The sequence below is a fragment of the Micromys minutus genome, assembly GCF_963924665.1.
Source record: "Micromys minutus genome assembly, chromosome: X".
Lineage (NCBI taxonomy): Eukaryota > Metazoa > Chordata > Mammalia > Rodentia > Muridae > Micromys > Micromys minutus.
The window spans coordinates 126,078,258-126,105,891 of NC_137970.1; the positions used below are offsets into that span (position 1 = coordinate 126,078,258).

A 27,634-nucleotide genomic window follows, 5' to 3' on the forward strand; every position below is an offset into this window, starting at 1 on the left:
TTTATTTTTCTAACTCTTCTGTGGTTTTTGCTGTTCATTTATTTGGTTAATTAGCTGAAAGGTGGTTCCTTTCAGTTAGTCACTTCTAATTTTAATGCTTTGAATTCAGTAAAAAAAAAAAAATGTTTTCTAGAATTTTGGAGATTGTCTTTGTGAAGAAAGCGTTGATTCTATATTTTCCAGTATATACCATTTGGTGGGGGTGGGAAATATTGTGATCTCATGGTTGGACACAGTTATGTGCATTATGCATCTATGAGGTCAAGATTATTATTTGTACAACTTGAATTCTCTGTTACTTTTTAAAATAGTTTCTCTATTTGGCTTGTCAATTAACATGTGAGGATAACAATTTTCTTCCACTCTAATTATGGATATGTCTACTTATTTTCCAGTAATTGTGAATTTTGTTTTCAAATATCACAAACCTATGTTGGACACAAAGGTTTATGCCTATTCTTTGAGCTTGTATCATTTAAATATCAGGACATTCATAGTTGTCTGTGAAGAATTTGTTTGTTTCCATTCTATTTTCTATAATAGTGAAGTACTAAATATTCTTTCTGTGGATATTTTCCTGGTACTTTTGTTAAATTTTTTAACCTTCTCAAGATTTATTCATTAAGTTTATTGGAAGATACAAATGAGCATTTTTTAACCTCCCCTGCATATTAGAATAGCTAATGAACAGATCATTTTAGTCATTGATAAAGGATCTGGAAAGTTCTTTACAGTGGAATGAATTAGTTCAGGCTATGCCTTATTTCTCCAACTTTCTCCTATACTTGAACATACATTAGTTATGTTGATACTGTAAGGAAAATACTGAGAGAATTAAGAAGATTCTTCTGTTGACATCCTTGCATGGCTAACCAAAGGCAGTAAGTGCCTACTTCCAAACAACTAAACATATGAGAAAAATTAAACATGTTGTATTTAAATCACCATTGCTGTGTCTGTTAATTGATCAAACCCAATTTCTAATTAATAATACATCACCCCTATGGGTAATCAGTATCTCTGGCTTATATGCATTATTTTAGAAATAATCTCTCTTTAAGTATCATTATTCTAAGTATACCTTGAACATTTCATTATGGAAATTTCCAAGCATATACATAAAATGACAAATAGCATGGTGTAGCTCCATATTATTCATAAGCCACCTTGAACAATTATCCATTGTTAATCTATGCAAGTACATGCAGGCACACAAATTCTTGTTTGACACAAATGCCAACTTGTTATTGAATCTATACTTTGACTTCTATTTATCTTATATCCATGGATCTGTGTCTGGGTATAGGCACATGAGTGCCACAGAACGTATGTGCAGATAAAAGAACAACTTGAAGGAGTTGATTCTCTTCTTTACTCTTTAGATCCTGAGGATTGAAATCAGGTCATCAGGCTTGGTTGCAACTGAGCCACCATACTACCCCAACTTTCCTTTTTAAACCAAGAATGTTTGTTGGACCTGGTTCTATATCAACATTAATTTCTCATTGTCATCAATGTTCATCTGGTGTTGCTTTATCTCATCACACATGTGTAAATAGATCTGTGGCATCAACTCCCTGATATGGAATAGCCAAGTCCAAAAGGTATAGACATTTGTAATTTTCTATTTCTTCAAATTACCTCAAGAGAAGTTTGTACAAGTTCCAACTCCCATAAATATGGGCGCACGCTCCTGCTGGTTCATTACTCTGTCAAATGTTTCTGCTTTAACCAAACAGACAAAATGAATGTGTCACTTCACCCTGAATTTTGTTTTCTTACTTAAAAGTGACATTATCTTTCTTGTGGGCTGTCTTTGAAGCCTTTACTCATCTTCCTATAGCACTGTGCATTTTTCTTACTATTTGGTAAGATTATTAGCCCCTTTATCTTTAATATGAGTTACAAGTAATTTCTCTACTTGACAATTTACCTTGGACTTTGGTAATGGACAAGTTTTGCATTGAAACTTTCTCTTTGAACTGAATTGATGGACTTGTTGTTGGCTTCTGAAGTTTATGTTATGTTCAAAAAGGTCTTTATTCCTCAACATGTTTTAAATTACCCAGTTTCTTGTAGTATTTTTATGGCTTCTTTTTTATCTTTAAATATGATCTATCCAGGTTTAGTGGTTCGAAAGTCTTAAGAAGAGTTGTAAATTTATCCTTTGCTTAGATATCCACTGCTTCTTTTTTAAAAAATGATTATGCCAATTTTCTTATATTTAGTCGGTAATTTTTAATAATTTAAAGAGTCTTTCCCCACTAAGTTAAGGCCAACATTTCTGTAATAATCTGTTTTCCCTCATGAAGCTGAAGCAACATTTTATTATAAAATAAGTAGATTGTATTTTGGTACTTTTCAGATTTTCTAGTTTTCCTTCCTGTTTTGTTACAGTATTTATGTACTAGTAGAAAATTGTTTTCATAAGTGTAACTTTACTGTATTTTAAAACCTGGTAAGTCCCTGTAAAGAGTGGAAGGAGTTAAGCATGAAGTTCTACCTCTAGATAGTCTTCTAAGAGATAGTCACTTTTCTTTTTTTATGGGATATTTTATTTATTTACATTTCAAATGTTATCCCCTTTCCTGGTTTCCCCTTCAGAACACCCCATTTCATCCACCTCCCCCTCCCCCTTCTATGAGGGTGCTTCCCCACCCACCCACCTACTCCTGCCTCCCTGCCGGGGCACTCCCCTACACTGGGGCATCGAGCCTTGGCAGAACCAAGGACTTCTCTTCCCATTGATGCTCAACAAGGCCATCCTCTGCTACATATGGGACTGGAGCCATGGGTCCATCCATGTGTACTCTTTGGTTGATGGTTTAGTCCCTGGGAGCTCTGGTTTGTTTCTATTGTTATTCTTATGGGGTTGCAAACCCCTTCAGCTCCTTCAGTTCTTTCTCTAACTCCTCCATTAAGGACCACTTTCTCAGTTCAGTGGTTGGCTTTGAGCATCCACCTCTGTAATTGTCAGGCTCTGGCAGAGCCTCTCAGGAGACAGCTATATCAGGCTCCTGTCAGCATGTACTTCTTGGCATCCACAATAGTGTCTGGGTTTGGTGACTGCATATGGGATGGATCCCCAGGTGGGGCAGTCTCTGGATGGCCTTTGTTTCAGTCTCTGCTCCACACTTTGCCCTCGTTTTTCCTTTAGACAGGAGCAATGCTGGGTCAATTTTCTTTAAGAGCATGGCCACTGATAAGTTGGCTATGCTCCAGTGGAAACTCATAAATCCCAGAGCATATAGACAGCATAAATTGGACTTGATGGGCTTGATAGCCCCCCCCACAAAAGACACAAAGATGGTTGGGTAGGGGAGGGGTGAATATGATCAAAACATGTTGTTATTAGAACTGACCTATATATGACAGAAAATTATATATGTAATTTACAGATTTTGTGCCTCCCCAAACAGCAGTACCTTTCTCATGGGTTCCAAGCCTATTTGTAATGTGCACACAGACAACACCTTGAATGACTAACTAAGGCCCGCTTTGGGGTGAAATATATGGTTGGATTTTAATGTTTCATGTGTGTCTTCAAAGACAGTATTACCCAGATCAATGTGATTTAGAAATGTCCGTTAGCACGGGATATCAATTGTGATTCAGATCATATCTTTACTAACTTTTTCTTAATTTTGCCAACTCATTTTTTGTAATGACTGAAGATGTTTATTAAAAATGTAACAACAGATAATTTAAACACTGACTGACTATTTGACAATGTTAAATAATTATTGCTCAGTCAGTAAAACTTGTAGGTAAAGGTGCTGGCTTCCAAACCTCACTGCCTGAGACCAGTCCCCAGGATCTAGATGGTAAAAGAAGAGAATCAGTTCACAAAAATTGCCCTCTGACCTCTGCATTTGCTGTGGCATGCACACACATATGCTCATGCAAAAGTGTCTTCTTATTATCCTGACTATACTTTCCTATCCCTCTACTCCTCTCCTCTGATCCAGATACATTGCCTTTCTGTCTCTCATCAGAAAACAAAGGGGCTTCTCTGGGATAATGATAATATACAATAAAATATGGTAAAATGAAAACTCATCCATTCGATTGAACAAAACAAACAACTAGAAGGAAAAGAAATCAAGAGAAGGCACAAGAAACAGACAAATTCTCATACTCAGGAATTCTGTAAAAATATTAAACTGGGTGGGGAGGGGGAGGCTGAAGAGATGGCTCAGCAGTTAAGAGCACTGACTGCTCTTCCACAGGTCCTGAGTTCAAATCCCAGCAACCACATGGTGGCTCGCAACCATCTATAATGGGATCTGATGCCTTCTTCTGGTATGTCTGAAGACAGCAAGTGTGTACTTATATACATGAAATAAACAAATTAATCCTAAAAACCCCACTAAATTGGAAAGCATAGTTTTCTATTTATCTATTTACTCCCCTTACCTCCACCCCCATGTGTGTATAGTCAGGATACTATGATGAGAAAAACATCTGTTTTCAATAAAAGGAAAATGTTTGTAAAAGTTTTAAATTATTATAAATTCATAGTGATTTGATAGGATTGCAGTTAAATTATAAGAAAAAAAACAAGTATGTGGAGGACTTCAGAGAAGACCCAGTGTTTGAGTGTTTCCTCCTCTTCCAGATGACCCCACATCAGTGAATCAGATGCCCTCTTTCCTTCTCCACATGTATATGCCTGCATGCCCCCCCACACACAGAAAGAGAGACAGAGACAGAGACAGACAGAGACAGAGACAAATGTAATTTTAATAGTGGTGAAAGATTGAAACAGATATGCAAAAGTAACCTCAGGCCTGTAAGCACATACACTCTTACATATGTAGTCATGCATACATAAAACATGCAAAACATTGATCTAGCCTTTGTGAGAATTCAGACCTCCAAAAACTGGATTTCTTGCTAGGATAATAAGAAGACACTTTTGGAGGGAAGCTAAAATAAATAAAATACAAACAGCAGAACTTTATATTTTCCAATTAATTGCATTTTATCATCTTCGGGCTTTCTAATGTGTTTTACATTTTTCTTTCTATATTAACAGATTTTATCATTTTTTATTTAATGTGCTATTTCTAGAAATAAATTTTGAATTCAAAAGTAAGCTGGAGGTGGTGGTGCATGACTTTAATCTCAGCACTTGGAAAGCACAGGGAAGTGGATCTTTGTGAGTTTGAGGCCAACCTGGCTTACAGAGTGAGTTCTAGGACAACCAGGGCTACACAGAGAAACCCTGTCTCCAAAAGTCAAAAAAAAAAAAAAAAGAAAGGAAGGGAAAAAGGAAAGAAGGAAGGAAGAAAAAAAGGAAGGGAGGGAGGGAAAAGAAAGGAAAGTGAGAAAGGAAGAAAATAAAGAAAATTAAGCTAGAACAAAACCACAATGTATATGAATGTGAGAAAATGCAAAAGGTGAAAATAAGGAAAATCTTAAATACAAAATGATGTGTAAGTATTTTTTAGATCAACAGACAAATGCAAAAGATAAGCAGAGAAGATTGGATGCCTGGGTGACATAAGCTCTTACAGAGGAAAAGAAGGCAACAGGCTGTTAAAGTTCATGGTACCCGAAGAAAACTACCATTATGAAACCCATTATCTTCTACAGTGAGCAGATGCTAGTAATTGAGATGAAAAAGAAAGGATCAAGTTTTTTAAAAGAAAAGTACTAAAAGTTATAATCTAATGAAAATTTCTGGAAGTAAAAAGGATTTGAAGTTATACAAAACTATGTATAAAAGAGCAGAATGTGTAAAGACTTCCACAAAATTACCAGGACTAACCCATTCTACTAAACTTCCTAGACTTTACATACCAAGAAGGAAAGAACAATCTTTGGGTATTCTGAAAACGAATCAAGTAGATTATAATAAGGTGAAAATGTAAATAGCCATCAGGCTTTCGGATAGATAAGAAGAGAATGGAGCACTGCACTACTACTATGTTTTTTATTACTGGGGATTAGCCTTGTGCATGGAGAGGAAGAATTGTATTCACAGCTCCAAATCATATATTTAAGATATATAAGTTGCATTGGTTATCTGGGGCTGTAACAAAATTCATGAGTCTTAGTGGTTTAAACAATGAGATTAATAAATGGTATTTCCAAATAGTCAGATGGTAAAGTATACAACCACAGATTGCTGGTATCACAGAAAACTATCTTGAAAACCAAATTAAAAGGCTCTCACTAGCCAAAGTGGAAGTAACCTAGGCTTTGGTAAGAATAATAATTACAAATGAATGAAACCTTATCAAATATGCTTGATGTGGGTGCATGTCTTTAATCTCAGCACTTAGGGAAAGAGTCAAGCCTCTGAGTTCAAAGCAACCTGATCTCACACACAACTCACCTGGCTTATATACTGCTGTCCCCTCCAAGCCTTTCACCTAGCCTGCAGCACAGAAGCCTTCACAGATGTAGCCTTGTATTGACCATGGTTGTCAGGAGCAACAGAACTTATTAGAATGAATCTCTCTTAATGTACAGGAAAGAGCTTTATTAGAATGACTTTTATTTTATAAGTCTGTAATAGCTGTATTAGAATGACAACTGCTGTGGTCCAACTCATCCAAAATGGCTGGTTGTGAATGCAAAGTCCAAGAATCTAGTAGTTGTTCAGTCCATAAGGCTGGGTGTCTTAGATGGTCTTTACTATATGCTAGCATCCCCAAGAAACAGGCTTTAATGTGTAACTTTAATTTTTTTCAAACATTTTTAATGATGGTTCTTAAACCATTTAACCTCCCTTGTAGCCCACCACGCACCAGAGGTAGTGGGAAAAAAGGATATGGGGGGTCAGAGTGGACTTGTTTAGAAAGGCTCTTTGGAGCAACTCCCTTCTGTTGTCTGGAAATCAGCAGTTCAGTTCACAGGTCAGCAGTGGCGGCTCATTCCACTGGCAACCAGGCCTCACTCAGCCTTGGCTCATGTCAGCAGGAAGGACCAGGAAGAAAACCAAGAGAAGTTTTGGACTGTGCCTCTCTCTCTCAGGGAAGCAAAGATGAGCGAAGATTTGAGACCCACAAGCCTTGCACAGCACCAACAGTCACTCAGCACAGGTCTTGCCTCAGCAGTGCATCCAATCAGCCCTGGGAAGCAGCAACAAACTACAGCACACCACCAGAAGATTTTTTGGTGTGTTTCTCTCTATGGTGTCCCAACATGCAGCTCAACTATGCACTATAAGGTGGACCAATACATGCATGTTGTTAGCAAAGAATCTTTCATTACATGTCTTCTCACATGCTTGCTTTAGCAGAACATCTTCTCTCCTGTGTCTGCTTCAACAACATTCCTTCATGAGTCTGCCTTAGCCTTTAACACCTGTGTCCACTTTAAGGCAACATTGCCTCACGTGTTTGCCCCAGCAAAATACTATCCAATGGACTTTTCAAAGAACCTTTAAGTTTCTTCTCCACTAACACATTGAAGCAATGAACGTGCCAGTAAAGAGTGGACTTGTTAGCAAGGTGAGGGCAAGCAGGCAAAGAGATAAAGTTTTTTTTCCCATGTCCTAAAATGGGATTCCAGCAGAAGACGTGGCCCATATTAGATCTGAATTAAAGGTGTGTCTTCCAACCTCAAAGATCTAGATGAGAAGGATATCTTCCTATATTAAATTAAGCAGAAATTCCACATAGGTGTTCCCCTCCAGTTAGGGGTTTTAATTAATCCCAGGTGTAAAGTTGACAACCAAGGATAGTCATCCCAAGCCCTATCCTGCCCACTGTAGCAGACAGGTCAAAGCAAGCAGAACAGGTTCCAATAGCTTCACTCCCTCACCTACCATAACAGGGAGCTAGGACACCATCAGACACACCCTGATTCACTTTTGACATTTGCAGTCTTCTTTTCAGCATCAAATCCCACTTTATTTATGCCCTGAAACCTTCCCATTCTGGCCTCTGACTCTGGATTGGAGATCATCCTCCTTCCCTCCCTCAGGTTCTCACTAGGTTTGCTTCCTCTGCCAAGAAGACACCACTGGTTATTCATTCACTTAGTTCTTTCAGCTTTGGGTGGACTTAGGCATGTCTTAGAATGTGGTCCTCATTACACTGAGATCAAGGCCTTAGCAAATAATGCCTTGATGGCAGTCAAGTAGATCTTGAGATAAGCCTGTTTCCCTAACCCGGAGAACCAGCAGACAGTAAAAGTGTACAATCCTAAATTACAAAGCTCCAGGGTTCCGCACTCACAGAGCCTGGAAGATCAGTGGGGCACAGGGTAGGAATCACCCATCCATTCCCCATGGTCAATTGTTAAGAATGTACTCTCTCCCTAGTAATAGTTTTTCTATGTGTATCTGTGTGTGCATGTGGAAGATGTGGAATCCAGAAAACAATCTCAGACACTATCTGCCTTTTCTAAAAACATGATACAGAATCACACACTGGCAGGGAATTTACCATGTAGGTCAGGCTGGCTGAGAGCCCCAAGGAACTATCTGCCTCTACTTCCCATTGCTGGGTGCCTTAGTCACTGTTTTACTGCTATGAAGAGACACCATGACCATGGCAACTCTTATAAAAGAAAACATTTAATTGGGGCTTACTTATAGTTTCAGAGGTTTAGTCCATTATCATTGTGGGAATCGTGGTAGCACACAAGCAAACATGGTCCTGGAGGAGTTGCTGAGAGTTCTATATCTGGATCCACAGGTAGCAGGAAGAGAAAGACACTGGGACTGGCTTAGGATTTTTAAAGTTCAGAGTCTACCCCCAGTGACTTTGCATTCCTTCACATGCCCATACCGATTCCAACAAGACCACTTCTAATCTTTCTCTGTAGTGCTATTCCCTGATGACTAAGCATTTAATTTTATGATCCTATGGGGACCATTCTTATTCAAAACAACATGCTAGCATTATAAATTTATCCCACCACATCTCTTTTTAATATTTAATTTAGGGATTGAGCTAAAGTCTTCATGTGTGCAAAACAAGCACTTTACCTACTGCACCATAGCATTGCAAAGCTTCTGTAAGGTTAAGGACACTGTCATTAGGTCAAAACGGCAGCCAACAGATTGAGAAAGGATCCTACATCTGACAGAGGGCTAATATCCAATATATACAAAGAACTCAAGAAGTTAGACTCCAGAGAATCAAGTAATCCTATTTTTAAAAATGGGGTAAAGAGCTAAACAAAAAAGGAATACTGAATAGCTGAGAAGCATCTAAGGAAGTGCTCAACATCCTTAGCCATCAGGGAAATGCAAATCAAAACAACCCTGAGATTCCACCTCACACCAGTCAGATTGGCTAAGATCAAAAACTCAGGTGACAGCAGATGCTGGCGAGGATGCCGAGAAAGAGGAACACTCCTCCACTGTTGGTTGGGTTGTAAACTGATACAACCACTCTGGAAATCAGTCTGGCGATTCCTCAGAAAATTGGACATAGTACTACCTGAAGACCCAACTATTCCACTCCTTAGCATATACCCAAAAGTCGCTCCAACATCTAAGAAGGACACATTCTCCACCATGTTCTCAGCAACTTTATTTGTTCATAGTTTTATTTATAATAACCAGAAGCTGGAAAGAACCTAGATGTCCTTCAGTAGATGAATGGATACAGAAAGGGTGGTATATTTACACAATGGAGTACTACTCAGTTATTAGAAACAATGACTTTATGAAATTCCTAGGCAAATGGGTGGAACTGGAAGCCATCATCCTGAGTGAGGTAACCCAGTCACACACAAAAAAAAAAAAAAAATCCCACATGGTATGTACTCACTGATAAGCAGATACTAGCCCCAGAAAGCTCTGAATACTTAAGAAACAATTCACAGACCTTATGAAGCTTAAAAAGAAGAAAGTCCAGAATGGGGATGCCTCTGTCCTTCCAAACAAAACATTTATGGGAGGAAATACAAGGTCAAATAGAGGAGCAGGGATTAAAGAAAAGATCAATTAGAGATGACCTAGGCCATTCTTATAAAGGAGAATATTTAATTGGGACTGGCTGTAAAGTTGAAATGTTTAGTCCATTATTGTTATAATGGCAGCATGCCGACAGTTGTGATGTTGGAGTGGAGCTGAGAGTTCTACATCCAGATTTACAGCAGCAGGAACAGAGAGATTCTGAGCCTGGCTGGAGCTTTTGAAACCTTAAAGCCCACCCCCAGTGACACATTTCCTCCAGCAACATCCCACCTCTTAATCCTAGGTAGTGCTGTTCCCTAATGACCAAGAATTTAAATACAGGAGCCTATGGGAGCCTTTCAAATCACCACATAGGCCAAGGTTAGTTCTTTCCTAAGTGACCTAGACCTTGCCTTTGATCTCCTTGGCAAAAATGGACAGACAGGTGAACCTGACTCAAATCACATGTTTTTCGTTCTTTTTTTTTTTTTTTTTTATAAGAAAGATGCTTATTTTTAACAACAGTCCAGTAAATGATTGTGAAGTTCAGCAGCACAGTGAGTACCTATGGAGCCGACTTTCAGAATGTTTCCGGTACAAGTGAAACCACTTGAAGAATCCAGTAATTTTCCCCAGCGCCTTCCGGTTTACTCCCATTGTTCATCGATGTTCTTTCTAGAATTCCTTCACTGTATAAACATTTTCAAAACCCCACCACAGAAAGTACTTACATTGATTAACATTTTAAAATCCAGTTTATTGTTAATTACTTCATACTGTACACATTTAAAACATTAGCTTTTATTGTAGTGTCTCGTTCCTTCATGGCAAGAATCATGGAAAGTGACTTAATACCCATATGTAAATAAAGTGACACTAGAGTTTCCTTCAATGATTAAAACTTTGATAAACCAGAGGTGTCTTGTTATTGTTTATTTCTTTAACTTATTTTCTGTCATTCTTATTTATACAATTTTAATTTTATAATTTAGTAAAGAATACTATTTTTTAAGAAAAAGGCAAGATTTTTTAGTAAAATCAAATAGTAAACTTAGTGTTTAGTTGCTAAATCAAAATTAAACACATTCTCTAAAGAACATCTTCACCTCTTTTCAGTTTTGTCAGAGGTATATGTACAGAGAATCATAAGTATCAGCTTATCTGATTAGACTTATTTTCTTATAAAGAAAAACACCCTTGTGCAATGAAAAATATCCTTGTACAAAGATACTCTTATGTAATTAATGTAGATGTCTAACTACTTAAACATAAATTCATTGAGTTCTCTACCTTCTGTTCTTTCCAGTTCAAAATAAAATTAATTAGAAACATTGGGTATAAACATTATGTCTGTAATTGAAGGCTGTGATGGATAAGATTACATCTTTCTCAATGAATGAAAGTTGTAGAAATAAACTGCACTATGATATCCCAGCTACTGACTGTTTAGACTAAACATGAACCTTGGTACTCAGACTATTTGAGATAGTAGTAAATTATCTCAGAATAAAATCAAATTATTTTATGAATAATCTGAAAAATACTGGGTATACTGCTGATGGTCTGAAATGTAAACACCTCCTTTCATTTAAGTAGTTCTGTTAAATTTTCAAGTATAAGCAGTCTGTGTAAAATATATATACCTCTACTTCCTCATCTATAAACAAAAGCCATAATTATATTCTTTACTTATTTGAAAATACAAGACAGTATGAAAAACCAACTGTGTCCAGAAATTTTTCTTAAGTTTTAAATCATTTTTGTCAATAGTGATTTCATTGACTACAATATTATACTGTGTAGACTTACATTCAAAGGATTCTATTGTGCATATTCTAAAGTAGGATTTACCTGAGATGAACTATTCTAATTTAGCTATATTCAGATTCCAATCTGATGACACCAACCTCACCTGAGCCCTTTTGTTTCACCATCAGTTGACACACACAGTACTTCTTTCCAGTAGATATCCATCATTCTAGTATTAAACAATGTGATCATAAAGTTTTGTTTAAGAAAATATTTTTTGGACCATACAAAGATACACAGGAACAACTAATTTAGATGAAGCTATGTTTGCTCTTCAAGGGCAAACAGGAGTATCTTCTTTCCTTAACATTTAATTTAAAAGGAACAAAGCATTGTAGAAATTAAAACATTCCCCAGATATTCATGTTGCATGTTTAAAAATTAGATAAGCATCAATTCATTTATAAGGTTTGGTCTTGAGTTTCGTAACCAGATAGAATCCCATCCTTGAATTTTAAATGAAGAAGTCATTCACAGGAAATAACTTCTCATTGGATGGTCTCAGAAATGCTGCTGAGATAATCTTCAGACTTCATTATAAAATTTGTCCACTCCTGACAAATATCCTCCATGGAGAACTCGATACCACCATATTCCAGAGGAAGAATGTCCGGGAAGTGCTGAAGTAGACTTGACTTATAATTGTTCCCGTGCATATGAATCCGGCCCTTTATCTTTTCAGTCAGAAATGGTTTGATCATGGAAAATACAGCCTGGAAAATGACTGGTTCCTTTATAAGATGGATCCCACGAACTTTCAATGGAAAGGAATCAGTATCGACAGCAGCAATCTTCTTGGCTACAGATGGGGTAATTTGGAAAGCATGAGAAATCTGCCAGCCTTCCAGGTCAAATATAGCCTTGACTCCATTCCGTTGAGTTTCTGCCTCCTGTACAATGAGCTCCGATGTGATGAGACTTACACGAAATACATCATAGAGTGTAAAAACTTTTGGGTCCCAATAGGCAATCCGGTAAATGAGAACTCTGCTGCCCGTAGGATCCCTGGATCTCAGTGCTCCATGGTAGCTAGCCTTCAGAAGTCCAAGAATACTTCTAGGGTGTAGATCTGCACTTAAATCTGGACACTCTGCTCGCCATTTATAATAGTTTTTCATTAAGCGCCAGGCCAGGTCCAGGTCGAAATCCCGGGCGCGCAGGAAGCGCAGCAAGAAAGCGTCTGTGAGCGGCTGCGGGTTCTCTGGGACGCCCGCCTCCTGCGCCCGGCGCCTCAGCTCGGCCAGGCCAGGCTGGACCAGCGGCGAGTGGTCGGGCAGCTCGTTGAGCTGTTTCCCAACCGCCGGCCTGGCCGGCTGCATCTCTGCCATGCCCGCCGCGCTGTCCCAGCGACAGGGGGAAAAAGTGTGGGCCCAGAGCCATCCTCCGCCCCCCGCCGGGGCCGCCAAAATCACGTGTTTTTTAATACACATGTTTTTCTCAACTGAGACACACTGGAAGTCCACTGTCCTTGTCATCACTGGTCACTCTTCCAGCTTCAGGGTTTCAGCTCAGCTAAAGATGAGAACCAGTTCTCAGTCTTGAGGCCTTGGAGATTAAATAAAGGCCATCAAACAGTGCCTCAGGAAATGCCTTAGGTAGAAAAGAGGTCGTTGGGGCTTCCAGTATATCCCTCCCCAATACACACAATCAGGCAGTTTCTTGGACCAAAAAATGAGAGCAAGATGGCCACCAAGTTCACCAGAAGTTAAGGTAAGGCAGAAGAGCCTTTGTAGAGCCTTGCCAAAGGGAAAATTTTATGGCAAGAAAGACTGGTTGAGACTGAACTTCCATTGTTTCCAGTGGGAATCTTGTTAGGCTGTTTGACTCCTTTGAAAAACTATGACAAACTATGTTGGTTAGCTTTTGGGGCCTCCAAAGAGTGTGGGAAAGTAGCAAATGATATCTGCCTCCTTTATGGCTATTACATAAACCAGATGGAGGTATTAAGATCATTCTTCATGGGGGATGTGAAACAGACCATGAAATCTCTTTCTCTTATAAATCAACAACAGCACCTGTTCTCTGATGGGGGCTTTGGAGATACACAAAGGAGATGGGACTAGGCAATGTTCACTTTCATGAAGATCTTACCCCACAGGCTTTTCTTTTTTTCCATTCTCCCAAGCAGCCCACCTTTGGTTGCTGAATGCTGTTTCGAGACCTCTTGCCCACATAAAGATTCCAGGCCCAAGCATCTCAGCATAGAAAAGGCACTGCTGCTTCCCCTGGCCCCTCATCTCAGTGAACCAAAGAGAATGGGCTAAGGTAACTCACAATTTGCTCGGGGCCAGGAAATTAGGAAGAAGATCACATAGTAAACTGCAAGGTTTTATTCTAGATTCCCTGTTTGTCAGAGATACTGATTTGAGCCCCAAGAAAAGAAAGTGGCTGACTTGGTCACACAGCAAGTACAGCAGCTGCTGAGCACTTACATTGATTCAGAGTGCCTGCATGACTTGTTTATACCAAGAACTGCGCCTGTCTGGATTTATGGAATTAATTAAAGCCCTGAAGATGTCTCTTTCTGTGACGTTTGCTTACTAATGGCACCATCTGACTGTCTGGCTCTGTTGGTAAATTCCCTATATTGAACTACAAGGGACTCTGCCTTTTTTGGACACAGATTTCTGATTTTGTATCAAACCTATTTCATGGTGCAGAATCCCTGAGCAACTCTCAATGTGCATGCAGTTTTCATTGTGATTTCATCTCCCATGTCAAATGAGTAGTCTGCTGTTGCCATGGTGAATTGGTATTATACTGTGACCTTGATTCTGAACAGAAATGTACGTTTCCTTGACCATGATTACACAAAATTTGTTGTCTAGGAAACAGCACAGTTCCGGGAACAGGAAGGGCCAGATAATTCTTAGCTATAACTGGAAGCCACACAGGGTTACCTTGTACTCAGTAGTGTCTCAGTTTTCCTCAGAGTGCCTCTGGGCTTCATGTTTCCATGTGTGACACAAATTGAGAGAAAGGGGCAGGGGGAGAATGGCAGGAAGAGAAAGGTGAAGGCAAGAATCAGGGGAGTGCTCAGCACCTCTCTCCATGGTGGAAAATTCTGAGGCTGAACAAGATTGTGCAGCTGTTGAAAGTGTCCAGGACTTACTGAACCTTCCTATTGCTTACTGGGATCTACTAGGGAGAGAGTGGACAGTACTCCAGGATGTTACAGTATCCTAGTTTTATCTATAGGAAACACACAAATACACACACACTCACACCACCTGAGCCAAGGGCATATTGACAGGACTGGAATCTATCAGTTTATTTATACACACACCACACATAGCCACAAGCTTCTGTATAAGTCACCTGAAGCAAGCATAGAGGAATGCTTAATGGTAGAAAGTTCTAATCCATCCCAGCAGACATAAGGTGGAGCCAAAGAGGCTGCCCGCAAGAAAAACAGCACAGACTTGTATGTATTAGGCTTCTAGGCCAATGACTTCCTCTCCTCCCCCAACCCAAGTCCTTTCTTCTCATAGAATCCCAGTTGCTCAAGTTGGATACCTTAGCCTCATCCACAATACCCACCTGTCCTCCAGCAAAGGTTCTAACCGTGGACAGCCTATGAGAAACCTATTATCTCCGCACCTCAGCAGTTCCTAACAACCCGCTACTCCTCCATATAATTCTTTGCTCCCTGACCTATACTTACCACCCCAGTGTGTATGTAGCACTGCACACAAGAGTACAGCAAATACTTCTTGAGTCAATAGCTGAAGTAGAGAGAGAATCACCACAATATAAGTAGCAAAGAGAGGAGCAAAGAGAGTTCATGCCCAGTGGAAGCAGTTATGAATTACAGAAATGTTTGAAGATGGTACAGAATCCACTCCAAAGCCTAGCACCCAGCAGTACCTGCCCTCAACACAAGCCCAAAGCCCAGAGTGTGCAAAAGAGAGAGTAGACAGAAGTAGGAGCAGGCAGGTGAGATTACTCCTGATGTAGTTATACAATGCACCAAATGAGTGGAGGCTGAAACATGACTATAGGATTCCATTTTTATGAATCCTAAAATCAGAGAGCAGATGGGTGGCTACCAGTGTAAACTTAAATACCAGAAGCACTAGTTCCTAAAAGGCAATGAATAAAACTGTGAAAATGTTACACTTTTTGAAATATTATGCTTTCTTGCATGTTCTGCAACAATGTGTAAAAATATCTTCAATTATAGGTAAAGAAAAAATCCCACATAAACTCTTCCATAGCATCAGTCCTCTAACTCTGATTTTGTTACATTTCATTGCCATGGTATTTGACACACTCTACCCTGCAGTACCATAAAGTGTATGGTTCCCCTGTTGCTGAATATTAGTCCAGTACATAAACAGATCATATCTATGACTCTTCCATTTCTTTACTCTGACATCTATTGTACTTGGATGGAATTTGTTCCTTTGGCAATTTTTACTGTGGTTTTTAAACTTGAATGACAAACTAGACAGATTCATAGCGTATTGTGAGATGCTGAACTCTTCTTTCTCTGCTTCCCAGCTACTGTGTACTCATTTCCATTATGATGTGCTGCTTCACCATAGGCCCCAAAGTGATGATTAATCATGGCTGAAAAGTTTCTGAAACTATAAAAAGAAATAAGCCTGACCTTTTAAGTTGATTAAATCAAGTATTTTGTTATTGAGATAAAAGGCTACCTATCATGTCATTAATTTATCCATGGACACTTCTGTTTATTCTGGATCTTTGCTATTGTGAATAACACTACATTAAACATAAGAGTGTGTGTGTGTTTCTTTAAAATACTGATTTCTTTTCCTTAGGGATATACACAGTAGTGGAATGAGTACATCACATGATAGCTTTATTTGTAGTTTTTTTTTTTTTTGAGGAGCCTCCCTGCTGTTTTCTCTAATGTCTATATAATTTACACTCCCACCAAGAGAGTTTCAGAGTTTCCCTTTCTCCCCATCTTCGTTAGATTTTATATTGTTGTAATAGTTGTTCTATAACCTAATGATACCTCATAGACTAATGGAACAGAAAAAGAAATCCTAAACAAATGCACATATTTCTAGCTAAGTGATTTTTTTTACAAAAGCAACAAAAATGTACTTTGAAGAAAAGATGGTGTTCAATAAATGATATTGGGAAGCTGGGTATCCACATGCATAAGAATGATATTATACCCCTAACCTTCGCCCCCTACAAATATTGATTCAAAATAAACCAAAGCTTACATGTAAGATCTGAAATGCTAAAACCACTAGAAGAAAACACAGGGGAGAAACTTTAGGACATGGTAATAAGCAAAGATTTGTTGAATAATAATCCAAAAGCATAGGCAACAACAACAAGAAGAAGCAGAAAGCATATAGCTTTACAATCACGAGTGAAGTAACAACCTACAGAATGGAGGGAACATATCTGCCAACTATGCTCCTGACAAGGCCTTACATTAAAAATATATAAGGAACTCAATAGTAAAAGGCAAGTAGTCCAACTGAAAAACTGTCAAGTGATCTGAATCACCATCCTCAAAAGAAATAGCAAGCGTACAACAAGTTTAAGAAAAAAACATTCACCAGGGAAATGCAAATCTAAATGACCCTTAGACTCCATCTTATGGCCATCAGAATGACTAATATCAGAAATTAAAATGACAGCACATGCTGGTGAGGATGCAGAGAAAAAGGAACACTCCTCCATTGCTAATGGGAGTGCAAACTTGCACAACTCTGGAAATCAATCTGTTGCTTTCTCAGAAAAATAAAAATACTGCTACCTGAGGACCCAGCTATACCACTCCTGTGCATGTACCCAAAAGATTCTCCAACATCTAACAAGGACACATGCTCCACCATGTTCATAGCAGCCTTATTTATAATAGCCAGAAGCTGGAAAGAACCCAGATGTCCTTTGACAGAGGAATGAATACAGAAAATGTGGTATATTTACACAATGGAGTACTACTCAGCTATTAAAAACAAGGACATCATGAATTTTGTAGGCAAATGTATGGAATTAGAAAATATCATCCTGGGTGAGGTAACCCAGACCCAAAAGACATGTATGGTATGTATTCACTGATAAATGGATATTAGCTGTGAAATACAGGATACCCATGAAACACTCCACAGACACAAAGAAGCTAAACAAGAATGAAGGCCCAAGTGAGGATGCTTGAATCTTACTTAGAAGGGGAAATAAAATAGTCATAGAAGGCAGATGGGGGAGAGAACTGGATGGAGAAGGGTATGGGGGCTCAGAGTCATGTGTGAGGAGAGACAGGAGAAAGGGCCAAAGGGCCACAAGAATGAATGGAAATCTGCATCTCTAGGGGCATCTCTAGGATGTGCCAGAGACATAAGATGGGGAGGCTCCCAGGAGTTAATGTGGGTGAGCTTTGAAATGGAAACTTAAGGGTTCTTTGGAAAGTCAGTTGTTTGGGATGGTGTTTTGCTAAAGCAAACATGTAAAGGAATGGTTTCCTGAAGGTGAAAGGCTAAGGCAGACTCATGAAGGAACTTTTCAGTGAAGCAGACACAGGAGAGAGGATGCTCTGCTAAATCAAGCACAGACAGGACATGTGATGAAAGATTCTTCTCTAACAACACAACATGTCCACCTTACATTGTGTAGTTGAGCTCCATTTGTCAGAACTCCAAACATCCTTCCGGTGCTGTACTGCAGTTTCTTGCCACTTCTGCAGACACAGGCTGATTGGCAGACTGATGTCAGCTGAGACAGACACATGAGCTGAGGCAAGACCTGTGGAGGCCACGTGATGCTTGGAAGGTATGAATAGGTCTCCATGACCAGTGAAGGAGGCTGAGCTGACTTGATATAGAGCTAGCTGTGCAATGCTTGTGGGTCTCCAGTCTCCCCTGATCTTTGCTTCGCTGAGAGAGGCACAGCTGAAAATTTCTGGTGTTCCTTCCAGTCTCTCCTGCTCACTTGTGCCAAGGCCTAACTGTCTCTCCTGAGTAGTGCCACTTTTGCTGAGCCTGATGCTGCTTAACCTGACTGCTGCTGTACCCGTGAAGTGTTTGTGAGTGAACTGAGCTGCTGCTTGCTGACCTGTGGACTGAACTGCTGATTTCCTGACAACACGGGGGATTCGCTCCAAATAACCTTTCTATACAGGTCCACTTCCCCTGTATCTTTACTTTTCCACTACCCCTGGTGGGTGGAGGGCTAGAAGGGAGCTTAAAGTGTTTAAGAACCATTATTAAAAGTAGGCTATGAAAAATATTAAAGTTATAGCTGGTGCCCTTATCCATTCATCTTCAGGGCAGTGATCAGGGTGTAAAAATGAATAAATAAATAGAAGAAAAGAAAAACATTCAACCTCACTAATCCTCATTATTTTTGTAGTTGTGGCTACTGTTTCATGTATAAAACCTATGCTGGTTTGTGGTGTCTTCAAATTATCTTTCACTTTCATACCATCTACCTTGGAATGGTCTGCTACTCCTGTGGCCTATGGCCTTCAATTTCATTAATCTAACTAAAGATTTGTTTTCCATTTTCTGTGACTTTGGGGACTACAGCCCTTAATTCTAGAGCAATCTGATTTCTGCTCCAATTCTGAAAAGGCATTGTTGGCTCAGCTCACTCCTGCTCAGTCCATACTTAGCACAACTTGGCTAGGCTGTTGGCGAATTTGTGGTTTAGGACTGTAGCAGCTTCCAATGGTATTGTTTTCCTCTTTGAAGTTGTCTTTGAAGCCATATTAACCCAGAATTCCTCTGTTTAACTGAAAAGGAAAATAACCCAAGACCTTAAAGAAATTTCCTTTCTTAAAGTTGATCTTTTGAAACAGATAACATTATATAGGCCATGAACATGGCATGCCCTGGCTCTATAAACCCACAAACCAAATCAGTCATGCAAGAGGAGCTGGGCCTGGCAAGAGTGTACTTGTGGCCCTAACTTGAAGACTGCCCTAGGCTGGGAAGCCTTACCTAAGGGTTTATCAGTTGGTAAGGTAAGGTACAGTCACTTCCTGAACTATATCCACTGTGAGGGTCATATCCATTGTGTCAGTAAAATGTCACAATACAGATTCAGGTTATGTCTGAAACTATTGTGACACTGCATAGTCACATATTGTGAAACTGTATAGTCACACTGCAGACCAGTCCTCAGCTGATAGGCTCCAAGATGCTCCACATGATTGCTGAAGACAGTGCTTAAGGGAGTTATCATGTTCATAATTAGAATTGGCTAAAAGTGGCTAATGGGCAGAGCTTTCTGACACTTTGTTCTGGCCCCTTTGCTGAGCAATGTTAAAGCTTTTCAGCATTCTGACTGTTCCTTTAGCTACAACCTGGACATTAGGCTGAGGCCTTTCTCACCCAGTTGGGAGGTTAATAAGAATGAACCTGAAAGGTTGAGAAAAGACAGTTCTCCAGAGTCTCTTGGGGCACGACAGAACAGAGCAGGGGAGCCAGGAGCTCCTTGTCAAGTCAGGGGACAGGCAGGAATGGGAAGGAAATTCCTTGGGAGCCAAGTACACACGATCCTTGTGCCAGGAAGATACCTCAAGGGAATGGTATGCCACTTAGGGTTTATTAATCAAAATCAGAGTTCCTTATCTGAATGACAATTGATGTCATTGGATTGTAGTCACTTCAGGAGTGGGCAGAAGTCTATGCTAGGCTACCACCTTTGTGCCTGCAGATGAAACTGAAGTCAGTTGGACTAGAACCAGGGAGAGGAAGATGAAGATGCAGAAGCCCACTTGGCCTCTTACTACCTCAAATCCCCACATGGAAGAGCTCTCTCATAGAAGAGCATTTGACCTTGCACATGGATATTTATTTGCCAGGAAGTGATGAGGGAATACCTGACCGGATGAGGTGGTTGATCAGCAGTTCTAAGTGGTCTGTAGTGACTCCGGACTACACTGAACTGAGCTAGGCATAAAACAAATGTACAACTTCTAGTTTATTTCCCCTTGTGGTCAATCATGACATAGGACCATAAAGGACAGGTAACTGAGAAAATTAGCTTCAGATTAGTGCCATGGACACAGTATGCTTGACACTTGCTGTCCAAGCATTTTCTTAATGCCCCTATCCACCCCAGAACTATGTATCTATGAGCATGGAACTTATGCTTCAGAAGGACACACTGCCTTCAGCTTCCCAGGCTGGCAAAACATTATCAAAAGCCCAAATTAGACAGGTGAAACCAAACAACAAATCACCTTTGAAATAAAGATTTTCTCCACCCACAACTGCCCAAGTGGAGAGAGACACAGCTGGAACATACAAAATTTTTATTAAACAAAAACATTTAATGAAACCATTGAAAAAGGCAAAACACTAGTCAGGAACATACCATAGCCACTAGAAGCTGCAGTTCCCAGACTGTACTCCTGCAAGCACATTGGAGGGCCCTGTCATTTTCTCCCCTTGTGAAGATACAAGATATTCATCTTATCAAGACAATGGCTTCTGGCAATATTCCTTTACTTTGTAGGATCACCTCAAGGGGTCACATACTGTAAGTTGGCTCTGCCCTATTACTGATAAAGGCCAGTTACAGGTAATTAGAAACCACAACACAGAACACCCCACCAAGTAGAATAGGAGTCATAAATAACATAAATGGAACATCTAAACACAGTGTTCAATCTCCTCCCAGGTCCATGTCTTTTTGCCCATGAAAATCAATCAACTGACAGTTACAAGGTGAATACCAACCAGCCCCTTGTCTTATGTTCTTCCCACTGGCTCCTGTTGCTGGATTTGGGGGAGGGGTCTCTGCAAATAACCTGCTCAAATAATGCACACATCTGGATAACAATCAGCCAGAGGCCTGAATGCTCTGGATAGGCTAAGTCACTATGAGACAGATAAGAATGACCACCTATGGCAGAGAGCAGTCTTTGTAGACTGCAAATAAGGGTGGGGTTCCTGTGTTAGGAGAAAAAGGTACCCAGAATTGTTGGGATGGCCTCTTTTCCACATCATCCAGCTAGACATTAGGCCACACACTTAATTCTAAAAATGGGCCCTCAGCAATTTATTTTAGGCAAACCAAGCCATAAGAGTTTAGGACTACATCTGAAGGTAACAATGTTATGATAAAGGGCACATGGTTACCTAGGTAACTATAATAGGAGGAGATGCTGGTGGTGGCTAAAACTCCTTGGGAAGTTGAGGGAGGGAGATGGCTTAATGTTTAAGGCTGAGCAAAATCTTTTCTGGGCTCTGCTCTACTTTTAGGGTAAAGCACAAGCCCTGGGCTTACCTTGCCTACCTCTAGAGTTGGATGTCTGAGGTAGGAGGAAGCCCCTGGACCTTCTGAGCCTATTTGCCAAGGAAGGACTTGGGGTGACTAGATTCCCATGCCCCACCCTCATTTTCTGACTCTTCCTTCAGCCCCTCTGTTACAGGCTGCTCTGCTTCTTGCTCCCCTGCATGGGCCACACTCTCAGGCACACTTGGGCCCTCGGTAGGCCCTGCCTGGCCTGAGTCAGCAGGAGCTGACATATTTTCATCTCTCTGGGTGACAGGGAAGGCCTTGGCTTCACCAGAATTGGGGTCTACCTTTGTGTCACCATCACCATGAGAAGCAACCCCAGCAGCTTGCTGAACAGCAGCAGCAGCAGCAGCAGCAGCAGCAGCAGCAGCCTGGCCAGCATCTTCACTAGTTGGGAAGACCTCTCTAACAGCAGGGGCAGGCTCAGCAACCCCAACACTGACAAGGGCAGCCTGAACCACATCCAACTCCCCACCATGCACTTCCATCCTTTCCCCCACCTGAACTTCTGCATTTTCAGCCAGAGCTGCCTCCCATGCCTCAGTCTCCCGAATGAGCCTGAGCAGCCCCACAAAGCCAGGTGGCCGCCTCTCCAGCCGCAACCTCCTCAGGTTGTTCTGCAGCATCTGGTTTGGCCTGGCCCGCATCAGCACCTGTCGGGCCCTCGCTTGATCTACCATTGCAGGCTGGATGGCCCCCTTCTCCATGGCCATCTGCAGCAGACCTTCCAGGCGCATCACATAGGCAAACAGGGTCTCCTGAGGCCGCTGGGAACAAGTCAGGAACTTGAGCCGCGCTGTCATCACAGTATCTTTGTTGCAAAAAACCTGCACCAGTGCAGCCAGGCAGTCCTGAGCAGGGGTGTCTGGATGCTCTTCCAGAAGCTCACACAGAAGATCCAGGGCAGGGCCTCCCAAGCTCTCCACCAGCCGCCGCCTCCTCTCACTCTCAGATATGTGGCGCCACAGGTATAGCATGTCATTGGCATGGTCCAGCCAGTTCTCGAAAGACTGACCCCCACAGCCAGGCTCTTCCATCCCAGAGAAGTGTCTCAGCTCCTGGTAGGCCATGTTTTCCAGGGTGGCCTGGCTCCATTGCTGGCTCCAGGCTCCAGCCCCATGTGCCCCTCCTGCCACATCAAAGGCCCCTTCCTCACCTGAACCTCCTGCCTCACCTGCAGCTCCTGCCAATCCTATAGCTCCTATGATCCCTGCAACTCCCATGTCCCCTGCAGCTCCCTCCTCATCTGACATTCTTGCTTCAGCTGCAGCTCCTGCCTCATCCTCACCTATAACTCCTGCTTCACCCACAGCTCCTCCACCATCAATAGATCCTTCATCCCCTGCAGACCCCTCATCGCTCCCAGACTCCTCATCCCCTCCAGACCCCTCTTCACCTACCCCTGCCTCTAAAACTCCTCCCTCTCCTGCAGCTCCCACCTCACCTGCAGCTCCTACCCAACCCATGCCTCCTATAACACCTGCAACCCCCATGTCACCTCCAGCTCCTTCCTCATCAGACATTCTTGCAGCCCCTGCCTCAACTATATCATCTTCCTCATCCATAGCTCCCTCATCTGACAGTCTTGCTTCACCTATAATTCCTACCTCATATAGAACTTCTGCCTCATCTATAACTCCTTCATCTTCTGCTCCCTCCTCATCTGACAAGCTTGCCTCAGATGCAGCTCCTCCCTCCACTGCTCTTCCTGCCTCACCTGCTCTTCCCTCTCCTGCTCCTTCCTCATCTGCAGCTCCTTCTTCCCATAGTAAGGAGGCAAGAGCTGCAGCTCGTCCTCCTGCCTTACCTGCTTCTTCCCTGCCAGACACTCTTGCCTCATCTTCAGCTCCTTCCTCAGCTGTTCCTCTCACCTCACCCACAGCTCCTGTCTCATCTGCATCTCCTTCTCCAACTGCAGCCCCTGCCCCACCTGAAGTCCCTGCCTCACCTGAAACCCCTGCCTCACCTGAAACCCCTGCCTCACCTGAAACCCCTTCCAAAGCTTGCCCATGAGCCTGTGCAGGGAAACTGAATGTATCTTGTGACTCGACTTCAGGGACCTGAGGCAGGAAGACCACACGCCAGGACCCCCTATTATTTGGTATTTGTTCGGGGATCAAACTTCGGTTTAAATTGTCAGCAAATTCAACCAAAGCGACCTTTGCCCCAATCTCCTTTCTGAAGACCTTGCCAAGCACTCGGTACCTGCCCAGGGGCCTGAGGGCAGCCTGCACTGCCTCCTGAAATTCTTCTTCATCACAGTCATCAGGGATGCCCAGAATAAGCAGTGAGCGATGGGCGTTGACACCCATCCACCCACACCAGTCCTGCAGAATCGCCAGTGCCATAGCAGTGAACTTGGGAGGTAACATGACCAGACAGGGATGTGTCTGACTGCACTAGTCTCTTCCTCAGCCTGTGGGGGAAAAAACAAAACCAAAACAAAAGAGAAAGACATGTTAGTGTCAGGCAATCCAGGCCCCACCAATATTCCCCATAAAGTATGGGGCCAGTCCTACTCCTTGTCCATTTTGCTTGATTTTAAGAAATTATTTGATAGATTAAATCTGTTTATAATATACAGGGTTGCTTATATTTCACATTTTATCTGGTGGTAGTTCTTAATATGTTCTATGTTCCCAAAGAACTTATGGTTTTAAAGTTCTGGAATAAATCTGCACTTAATATTCCATTTTCTTTTTTATGTCTGCATGGCCTGTCAGATTCTCTTCTTTTTCAGTCTTGATATTACTTTTTGTTCTTTTATCTTAATTAGTATTGTTTACCAATTTTACAACTCTTAAAAGGCATTTGTGTTGTTTGCATATATTTTCTGTAGCTGATTTCTACACTTACATGTAACGTTTCTTCATTTGATTTTTTAAATTAGAGTTGCTCTTGCTCCTGGCTCTAGCTTGTTTAAATGGATCCTTAGGTCACTATCTTAAGTATTTGTTCTTTCCTTTTTATTATACTTTTAAAACTTAGTGTATGTACACACTTTTATGTATGTGGGTATATATGTCTCATCAAGCGCCACACAGAGTTCAAATGAGAACTTTCAGGAATCAGTGCTAAATCAGCCTAGGGAATCAAAGTCAATTTGTCAGGAGTCTTTACCTCCTCAGTGATCTAGTTAGCCTAGATTTCTTTTGTTCTAATAAAAACATGAGATAATTTTCTGCTGATCCTTCAATTTCACTTCTAATTCTGTAAATTTATGTTTTTATTGTTGAATTTGAAATATTTTCTTCTAACTAAACTTACCTAAAATATACAAAGCAAACCATACTTTCACTGACTCACAAAATTCCAAATATTTAGCCATCAAAAACTTACCAGATGTTCCACTGTCAACACTACAAAATTTAGACATTATTAATTTCACGTAGAATTGTTAACATGCTCTAAAACAATTGCAGACTCAGCAATCATTTTAAATACCTAGTATTTTCCCAGGATAGAATTTATAGCCTCAAGTGATCCTTTTGCCTCAGCTATTGAATATCTGAGGTCCACATTACTACCTATAGCTTATAAATAAATTTTCAAAAGTTTTTTGCACAATACATGTATGGTCTATCTAGGAAACTATACAATGTATTGCACTGTTATTCGTGTAGTTGCTACCAACAATAAAACGGATCTGTGGGATCGTCGAACGTTTCAAATCCCAAATGCAGAGCACCAGCCCACAGAAGCACTACCCCTCTTCACCCACCTGCAGCCATTAAGAGTCTCTGGTCTTCACATTCATCCCAGGATGCCAGTCAGCCTTGCCTTCTACATCTCCTCCACCCTGAGCCAGTGACCAGCTCTTCCAAAAAACCTCATCCTGAACATGCCACCACTGAACTCTGTCCGCCTGGCAGCTACAGGGTTCTGGCACATGGCAACACACAATCGCACTCAGCCTGCAGCAAGCTCCTCTAGGCCAGAGGGCAGGATGCCCCGTCCCAGAGTGCTTAAATATTATTATTCTCCTCTCACCTCCCAAAACTAATAAGCTGTGGACAAGACAGCAGCCATTCATTTATTCGCCACTCCACCCAAAACCAGGAACCCTCTTCTATCACTCACAGAACTGAGGCACCCCTGCGCCAGCACATTAACACCCCACCGCCGAGTAATAGTCCCACAAAGTAAGAGATAATGCCCCATTTCCCTGCTCGGCTGGTGCCCCGCCCCTCTCCCTTTTCTTCATTCGGAGGCTGACCGCCATGTTGTGCGCCGAAGGCACCCCCTCCCCATCCCTCAAGGAGCCACCAACCGTTAGCCCGCCAAAGACCGCGCATGCGCAAGCGTGCCTTCTCCACGGAGCCACCTGGCCCGTGGGCACCATTCGCTCCGTGGCTTAGCCTCTCAATCCAGTCATACCACATCTCTCCATCCACAGCTAAGCATCTAAAAGAAAGGCAGACACACCAGGGCCCTGGCCCACAGGATCCTCCCAACCGCCAGCATCCAGAGGCCTAGGCTGCCTCACACCACTACTCTCCCCGCGAGGTCGCCTCTGCCGGAACACTCCCCTCCTTCACCCCTCACACAGCCTGCAGAGATGACCGTTCCTCAGCCTCCTGTGTCCCCTACCCCTTATCCTCCACACTCTTGCCACAAGTGACCAGACTACGACAGACACACGAGGCCTCACTCGGGTGTGTCAGGCCGGGCCCTCAGCACGCCCTCGCTGTACCCCACCACGGCTGCCCCACAGCACCCTGACTGGACCCCAGAAGCAGCTAGGGTCTAAGTCAACCAATCTCCCTACCTGGTTGTTCACTTTTCTCCACTCTGCTGTCCTCAGGAATCCCAAGTGCAAATGTCTCAAACCGCCTCCGCGGAGCAGGCGAAAAGACGTGTGAAGCTCTCAGTCTCCCGACGAGCTCCCGGAAACCCCTTTTTCTCCCAGAAACCTCCTCTCCACATAGAAGGAAATTCTGGAACTATCTGTGGCAAGTGATTGGATGGAGAATTCTCGGGGGGCGGAACCAGTGTTAACGGGAACAAGTGCACCAATGTGAAGGCTTGATATGGCAAGCTTGAGATGTCCAGAAGCAATAGACGCACCCATTGGTCCTTGCTCTCCAAACCGCCGTTCAGGTGGGGGTGTAAAGAAGCTGCTTTATATCGTGGCCGACTTTATTATAATACATCTTGACGCTTTCTTATTCAGTGGAAAAACATGAATTTTATGTGCTCCCAATAAATCTGTCCATATATCATGATAACATTTAATCGTAGCTGATAGTTTTTATCCTTTCTTTTCTGATATTAATGTCACATTTTGACGTAGCTTTCATGAAGACACAGGTTCGATCGTCAACTCAGCACAAACCTGAAACTGGCCGTGGACACTAGTCATCCTGGCACTTGAAAAGTAGAGGAAGGAAGATTAGGAATTCAGAGTCATTCTCAGCTACATAAAAACTTCGAGACTAGCTTCGGCTACATGACACTGTCTGGGAAAAAAAAAGGAAATTTTAAAAAGTTATTCATTGCCAGGCGTGATGATGCAAACCTACAATTCTAGGTACTATATAGTCTGGGTTAAAATAGTCAAAGCCGAATTGCACAATTTAGAAAGATGTTGACGAAATAAAAGGGGGAAACAAAAAAAGGAAAATGATCTTATGAGTACGGTGCTTAACTCCGTGCACAAGGTCCTAGGTTCAATTCTCAAGAGTCCCAGTAAAGCAAAAATAAAAAAATAAAACCATTTCC

General features: G+C 41.7%; 2 protein-coding genes across 2 annotated transcripts; both read right to left on the reverse strand.

Annotated features, from left to right (window-relative positions):
- Positions 1-12,162: 12,162 nt before the first annotated feature.
- Positions 12,163-13,002, reverse strand: LOC308415521 (alpha-tocopherol transfer protein-like; the record flags this gene model as incomplete). The annotated part of the gene is made up of 1 exon (XM_080910560.1): positions 12,163-13,002. One exon carries the CDS (start codon positions 13,000-13,002, stop codon positions 12,163-12,165), a length of 840 nt encoding a protein of 279 aa, XP_080766686.1.
- An 8,958-nt stretch (positions 13,003-21,960) lies between these two features.
- Positions 21,961-24,285, reverse strand: LOC308415514 (paraneoplastic antigen Ma6E-like; the record flags this gene model as incomplete). The annotated part of the gene is made up of 1 exon (XM_080910550.1): positions 21,961-24,285. The coding sequence occupies one exon, from the start codon at positions 24,283-24,285 to the stop codon at positions 21,961-21,963; it is 2,325 nt and encodes a 774-aa protein (XP_080766676.1).
- Positions 24,286-27,634: the final 3,349 nt, after the last annotated feature.